The sequence below is a fragment of the Aquila chrysaetos genome, chromosome 3 (assembly GCF_900496995.4).
Source record: "Aquila chrysaetos chrysaetos chromosome 3, bAquChr1.4, whole genome shotgun sequence".
Taxonomy (NCBI): Eukaryota; Metazoa; Chordata; class Aves; order Accipitriformes; family Accipitridae; genus Aquila; species Aquila chrysaetos.
In genome coordinates this window covers 55,256,866-55,264,342 of record NC_044006.1, presented here as the reverse complement: position 1 = coordinate 55,264,342, position 7,477 = coordinate 55,256,866, and the positions used below count along the sequence as shown (strand labels likewise).

General features: G+C 36.4%; 1 protein-coding gene across 7 annotated transcripts in view; it reads right to left on the bottom strand.

Annotated features, from left to right (window-relative positions):
* Positions 1 to 289: 289 nt before the first annotated feature.
* LOC115339659 (ATP-dependent translocase ABCB1-like) overlaps positions 290 to 7,477 on the bottom strand; it is a 66,860-nt gene continuing 59,672 nt past the window's right edge. For all 7 annotated transcript variants that reach the window (XM_030009941.2, XM_030009942.2, XM_030009943.2 and 4 more), the window contains 5 exons: positions 6,170 to 6,326; positions 5,517 to 5,714; positions 3,640 to 3,846; positions 1,925 to 2,071; positions 290 to 521 (listed from right to left, as the gene is read on the bottom strand). In XM_030009941.2, the coding sequence (XP_029865801.1) occupies positions 315 to 521; positions 1,925 to 2,071; positions 3,640 to 3,846; positions 5,517 to 5,714; positions 6,170 to 6,326 (916 nt within the window). In that variant the 3' untranslated portion in view covers positions 290 to 314. The remainder of the gene's footprint in view (positions 522 to 1,924; positions 2,072 to 3,639; positions 3,847 to 5,516; positions 5,715 to 6,169; positions 6,327 to 7,477) is intronic.

Below are 7,477 nucleotides of genomic sequence, written 5' to 3'. Positions count from 1 at the left end.
CCTGATTAGTGTGATTTTGACATAGTTCAAAGCAAGCTGATATTAACTACACTTGGCTTAGTATGCCTCTACTTTTATGAGTGCAATAGGTCTCTGCTTTGGCTATGTAGTAGAGTGGTTTGAATAATGAAAACTAGTAGTGAGAAATTGGTACATAATTACTTAGTATTTCTTGTTTTCGTAGGACTTACGAAAGGAAGGAGGAAAAGCAAAAGTATCAAGACTGACTATTGATATTGAAATAATTACAGTGACAAAAATAGCATTTTTGAAATAATTACAGTGACAATTCGGAGATAAGTACTGCCTTTAATTTACATGTTGCATGACCCACTTTGAACATTGACCAGAGAATAGTAGATGCCTTTTTCAGCCAGGAGCTGCTGATGGGTCCCTTGCTCTACGACCTTGCCATTCTGGACCACAGCAATCTTGTCAGCATTTTGGATGGTGGACAGGCGGTGAGCTATCACGATGCAGGTGCGACCTTCTCTGGCTTTATCCAGTGCTTCCTGAACAATCTGCACAATAAACAAACCAAAAGGTGAACTATTCTGGCAGCTGTCATGAGATATACCTCAGCTGCCATCTGTGAAGTAAATTGTAATATGACAGTGAGGGAAAGGGAATATCTGTAGCTTTAGCTTCCTGTATTAGAATTAGGCCGTGTTGGCAAAGAGTCAAAACTATCATAGTGGATGATGCCACGATAGCTAAGAGGATGAGATGGAACCAGGCTCATTACTGAGATGCATGGTAGGAGAAAAAGAGAAAATAGTCATAAATTGTAACAGAGGAGGTTCTGATTGGATATAAGAAAAATATTCACTGCAAGGATAATTAAGCATTGGAACAGGGACAAAAGAGAGCTTGTTAAATCTTGGAGATTTTCAAGGACGTTACTGGACGCATCACTAAGCAACCTAGTTTAAATTCAGTATTGGCCCTTGTTTGAAGAGGAGGATTGATTTGAGATCTCCAGAGGTCCCTTCCATGACTGATTAATTATATATGGGACTTAAGTCAGTAATCTTGGGTCAACTACTATCATACTAGTTCTCATGATTTTGCAGGGAGTCTCATGAGTTTTTTCTTAAAGCTAGCACTGGCAGAAAAATACTAATAAGAATCTCTTGTTTTCTTTTCTTTATTCCTTATGTTTATTAATGTAGAATAAAATAAGAGATGAAATTTCTGTACCTAACTGGCATGTAATTAAGAAAACAAAGAATCCTGGAATTATTTAATGGTATTTTCCCCTCAAACCTTATGTTTTTATGTGTAGAATTGATCAAAACTTAGTCCATAGGGTTTGAGCTTTTCAGATTATAGTATTTGTTATAACATTTGCCTCATTAATAGTAAGTATTTTTTTAGAATCTGTGTTGATTTTCTACAGCTAGATAGTACTTCTGTTATACCAAGATTGCAACTTTGGGCTTAACAAGGAAAAAAGTGTTCTGGCAATTTTTTCACTGGAAGTTTGCATATTAGCCATGAACATATAGCAAGGACTGGAGAGCAATGGGAGAAGCAAGAAAAACTACAAAAACAAGATTTGGCAGTTTTCCAGAAAAAGAGTTCTCTGGCAGCATCCTCAATCTTTTCAGCTTCTGAAGTTTGTGCCTCCTGATTCAATTTTGATAGCACTTTTCCAATCGAAGCCTGAAGAATTCCAGGCAAAAAATGCCGCCTTAATTGCTACTTCAATCTGCCTACTGCCATACAGATGCAAAAAAAATAATGTTTTTTTGGCAAGGAGGGGTAAGACTTTTATATTTGTCTATTATTAGCATAAATGTGTAATTTGCATAAAACACCATATTTCCAGCTTTGAGCTTTAATCTGTGTGAGTGAAAACAATAATCATAATACAAACAAACATGAATTTAGATTCTGAACTCCTGGCTCACAATCAAGTTACCTTTTCGCTTTCTGTATCTAAGGCAGACGTAGCTTCATCCAGTAGCAGAATTTGGGGCTGACGTACAAGAGCTCGGGCAATAGCAATACGTTGTTTCTGACCACCAGAAAGCTGAGTTCCCTTGTCTCCTACGCGGGTATTGTATTTCTAGAAACAACATATTAAGTTCAGACTATGAATGCCAATTGATTCTGAAGTGTATTTAAGCATATCGACCCTGACACCAGCCATCCATAAACTGCATATTCTATGCCAATAGCTCTCTGAAAACAGATGACCAGAATTGCTATCTGCCACAGATCTGTAGATCTTTTGCTAGGAGACTTCTTTGTAACACCAAGCATTTCATAAATTCAAAGCAACAGCCCCTCTAGGGTTGGAAGGGAATGTTATTCTCAATTAGGAGACAGAACACCAAAGCTCAGTGAAAGTCTATGACAATACTGGGGATCAGCCCTGTCCTTAAACACTCCAAGCTAGCATCCTAACCAATCAGTTATTCTAACCCACATTTATTCATCCAGAAGAAAAAAGTACCAATGTATAAGATATATAATTTGTCCTGAAAATGATACACTATATCTATATATAGACATAGACATTTATACACTTTATCTATATCTATACTACGGTTTTGGACAGTTATGCTTTTAATTTTGTCATGTCTTTTAAGGCGGACCAGTCAGATCTCTGGACAAACTTATGCGTAGGTCACAGTAGTCTTTGAGGTATTATATATTTGGTTGCAAAAAGCACAAAAGTTTCATGAGACATTGTTATATAACACAAGATTTCTCTACAAAGTTTTTGAAAGAGCAGGTCTTGATAAGTCATTAGAAACTAAACATGATCTGCAAAAAATCATGGGCTTTGGCCTTTGTGTTTTTTCAATAAATGCAAAAGCAGCTTAACAGCCTGAAATTAAGCTGAATATAAACAACGTACAACTAAACTGGCAACCTCCTTTCTTCAGGAAGTTTTGGATACAAGTTGACATACGTTAGAAATTGATTTGTCAAATGCACAGAAGAGAAATCTATCCAGAACTAAATAATAAAACATGATTTCTATCTTAGGAAGTTCCCGGGTCACAGCTTACACAAAGTTAGATGACAATTCAGGGGAAATGTGATTAAATGTTTAGCCTTTTTGAATGCTTATTTGTAAATATGTCTTGCTGGTCCTTGCTTGGGACTAGATTTTGTGTACAGCAGACCTTTCATCTGACCCAAGATGCTAATTCTTACATTATTATGTGTTGGTCAGAGATCTATATGAAAAACTTTCTTAGTAATTTTTGAACTGTAGGAATACTAGAAATTTAAATTCTGACTAGGCATAACTAGAAGAAATGCATAAGAAACTTGTCAGTCTAGCAGAGTCTTTTACATATGCTTGAGATTAAATAGGAGCTTAAAGAGAAATGTTCAACTCAAAAAAACCCAACCCGCACTTCCAGCTCTCAATTAGTTATAATTGTGGATTTTCTTCCCTGATATCTTAAACTTTCAGCTCTCCATCTGACAGTGGAGTCTCCCAGAGTAAAATAAGTATGGTAAACACAATTAAGAAAGGATAAGATTTAAAAATTGGTTTCAGATCTATTTGCATCTCAGGGAATTATTGTACCCCAGGGAATGACAAATGAACACAATTTTTCCCTGCCACAGTAGGTGACCTCCAGTTCTGAGTAAGAGAGAAAAGGAAGAACTTACATCTGGTAGAGAGTCAATAAAGGAATGAATATTGGCTTCTTTTGCTGCATTAACAATTTCCTCATGTGGCACCTGTCGACTGTTATCTCCATATGCAATGTTTTCAGCAATAGTGCAGTCAAACAGCATTGGCTCTTGTGAGACGATACCAATCTGAGCTCTTAGCCACTGGATATTTAGTGTCTTTGCATTTTTGCCATCAAAAAGCTGAGAAACCAAACATTTTAAATTTCAGTCACATGGCTATATGTGTATTTGAGACTTACTGTAAATTCATACACAGAAGTTGTGCAATTGCAGCTCGCTCTTTCCTTAGAGGTACCATATTGAAAGCTTACATAATCTCTTCCCCTCCTTCTCCTCTATGTTCCAAAATTTTCTAAGGGCTACTATATAAAAGTGAGGACAGTCCCTTCTGTTGCCTCAGTCCTTTTCTCTGCTTCAAGATTTAATCAGGGTTTTGAAGACAGTGGAAGATAGGATATGCTGAGGCAACTTCAAAGAACTTTGGGTAAAGTTCTTTCATTTCTTTCTTTGGTGGGAAAACTTTCTTCTATTTTACATATATATTCCCACTGAAGGAACAGATTGGCAGTAGTATTCCATTAAAATAAAGGAAGAGTTGGGTTCATTCATTCACACACTTCTAAGCCAAGCATCCAGTCTTAAATTTAATTGTGATGTAATGCCGGACAAATTTACTTCTGGATTCCTTAAGACATCATTTGCAGCCAGTTTTCTTGATTGGCAACTCTGTCACACTTCTGCTAAGTTTGGCTACTGAGTTGCTATCATTGTCTATTAGATAAATGCGAACAGAAAAAAAATTTCTGCATCTATCAGTTTCATAATTATACAAGTCCTATCAACTTGGACACAAGTATACCAGGACATTAAGAGGGCTGTTACATCTCCACTAGAATCACCCAGCGCAGTGCTCAGGCTCTGTGTTGGGTAACACGATCAGCTGGATAATTGAAGAACTGCCTCCTTCATAGCATGAATACTGGATGTGATTAATCTACTAATTCTACAGTTTGTGCTGGAACAGCTAATTTACAGCCAATATGGCTGTTTTTCAAAGTGAAGAGATGATAATGAACCTGATTCAAAATCCACTGAAATCAGTGGCAGCATTTCTACGTCTGCAGACGTAAAGGGGGAAAAAAAGCTAGAAAGGAGAAATTGCTTTCAACTACATAGGTATTTGCCATCTCTTTTCCTTAGAATTCCAATGGATTTGCAGGCTGCTAAGGTCTGCTTCCTGTTCCTTATTTGATATGAAAAATCACTGATGAAGCTAGAGAACTCAGTTATTATGGATCCACCATACCAAATAGCACAACTTTTAGGCACAGTTACTCTCTTTACCAGACTAGCATAGTGGTCACTGTTGTGAACAGCTATTCTTCTGACAGCGCTTTTAAGCATACGCTCCTTTCACTCAGTTCACAGTAAAAATTATGATAAAAATTATTTTTGTCAATGTTCACTGTTTTAGGAAAGAACATAGATGGCAAATTCTATTACTACATTATGCAGAACTAGATATGTATACTTAATAACTTTTAAAGTGTTCTTAACCAAAAAAACCTCAGGAAATTTGCTCTGAATTCAAAGCCATCATTAGGCTGTGGTTCAGGCATATTTTTACCACACAGATCTTGTTTCATTAATTCATTATAATGTGGAAAAGTGGGACTTTTTCCCTTATATCATTCATTGCATTTAAATAAGGAGCCCTGATTAGCCACTGCTTGTCTTTAACATTAAAAATATTTAAAAAATAAAACTAGAAATATCTACTATACTTTATCACATCACATAAAACCAAATGAGCACACCCTCACCTAACATGTTCTTACAAAAATACTTACCATTTCTCCATCAAGTGGATCATAAAATCTCTCAAGCAGCTGAACAACAGTGCTCTTTCCACAGCCGCTGCTACCAACAAGAGCCAGAGTTTGTCCCTTTTCTACTTTCAGATTCAAACCTTGGAGGATCTTGACCTCTGGTCGATTTGGGTAGTTAAATGCCACATCTTTGATCATTATGCTTCCCCCAAATGTTTCCTGTAATTGAAATAGTATCACTGTTACATCTTTAAGACAATTTGACAGATGATTCAAATAGAATTGCAGAAGTCTTTCTTTTTCCCCACTGCAATCAATAGAGTTTTGCATTTGCTGGAATGCTGACTTTAGCTCTGTGGTCTGAATCTTTGTGAAGCTCTAAAATCAAAGTACAGCACTGAACTATTTTGAAAATGCTCATAATTCTGCTGGTTGAATTCTATACAAGTTGTACCTTAACCAGATTTTTAAAACAAATAACCTTTAGACAGTGTGGGCAAAAGCTGGACTCACAGTAGAGAACCCGGTCCATGTTGTGTTTATATAAAAGGTCGAGAATACAGTGAGGTAAGGAAGCAATCAGAAGGAGAGGAAAAATCAGTTTGAAGGAAGTGAGAAGACCACTGTCCATATTGTCAATAAATAATATCACCCATCACACATGGCTTACTCACGGGCTTCTCTCCTTCCTCGCTGTAACTATCTATTGAGGGTACTCTTTCAAACAGCAGAAACAAGTGGGCTGCTGATGTCTTGGCTTTGGCATAGTCTGGAGCAAAAGAGCTGCTTTGTCCTAATGCCATTGCACCAAATACAACAGCTGAAAACACTCTATAAAAGAAATCAGGAAAAAAAAATCAATAGACAATGAAGAAAAGGACAATGGAAATGGGGCTGCAGTTAACTTTTTCTTTTACTTGGAAAACAAAGGGGGCTAAATTTAAAAAGAATAAAGTAGGAACCAACTATTATTGCTTTAATTACTCATTTAGCTCCAGAAATTTGTTTTTTCCTCTTTTAATGAAGTGAGATAAATAAGCCTCCATTCCAAATTCCATGTTTTTGTTATTTATTAGCACTAATTTCTTCAATTATTAATACTGGCTAACTATATTAAGTCTCAACTGGGGCTAAGAGGAAAGTGGTCAATGGATGGTAAAATTGTTACTCTAACCCTGTTCTACTATTGCTGTGGTTTCCTCACTATAGTTCAATGACCTCTGGGAGTTAGTGATTCATTTTTAGGGCATCAATGAAAATAAGAAATCAAGCCTGTAACAAGATGACAATAAAGATTTAATTTGCTGTCACAGCCCTGCTGGAAAAAATTTGAAGGGTTCACAACACCAAAAACAGGTTGAAAACTATGCTATTATTGTTTTATGGTGAATGTAGATGTATCTTTACAGGCTACATTAGAATCGTTTAAGAACCTGCTGTCCTCAGCTATTAATCACTGCCACACAACATAGGATTACTCATCGCTGAGAAATGGTAATTGACATGAGACCTCTTAGCCTGTTTTAAGGCAAAATAAAATAAATGAATGTATATTAATTTTAATCTTTTCTATTCAGAGCAATATAAACTAATTTGTTTTATTCTGCATTTGAACAGCCTACAAGGGCTCACACAGTTTTAGGTTAGACAATCCCTTCCAAATGTAACTTAGCCACTGGAAGTTACCTCACCCAGCTGGCCAGAGATGTTCAGCTAGCAGATGGGATGCAGACACTTTCCAACATCTTCCAGTCCAAATGAGCTGTGTTAACTACCTTTAATCAGGTTGCTAACAAAAAATTGGTATGATTGGCCTTTCTTAGGGATTGAGGTCACTGATATCCATACTGGTAGAATCTCATTCTTTTCATATTTGTTTCCATAGGCCTGTATTGAGCTATTGCCTCTTAAATTATAAATTATATTTCTTCTGAGTTTATATATGATCTAGAAGAATAGGACTTTGGTTATGACAGGGGCTT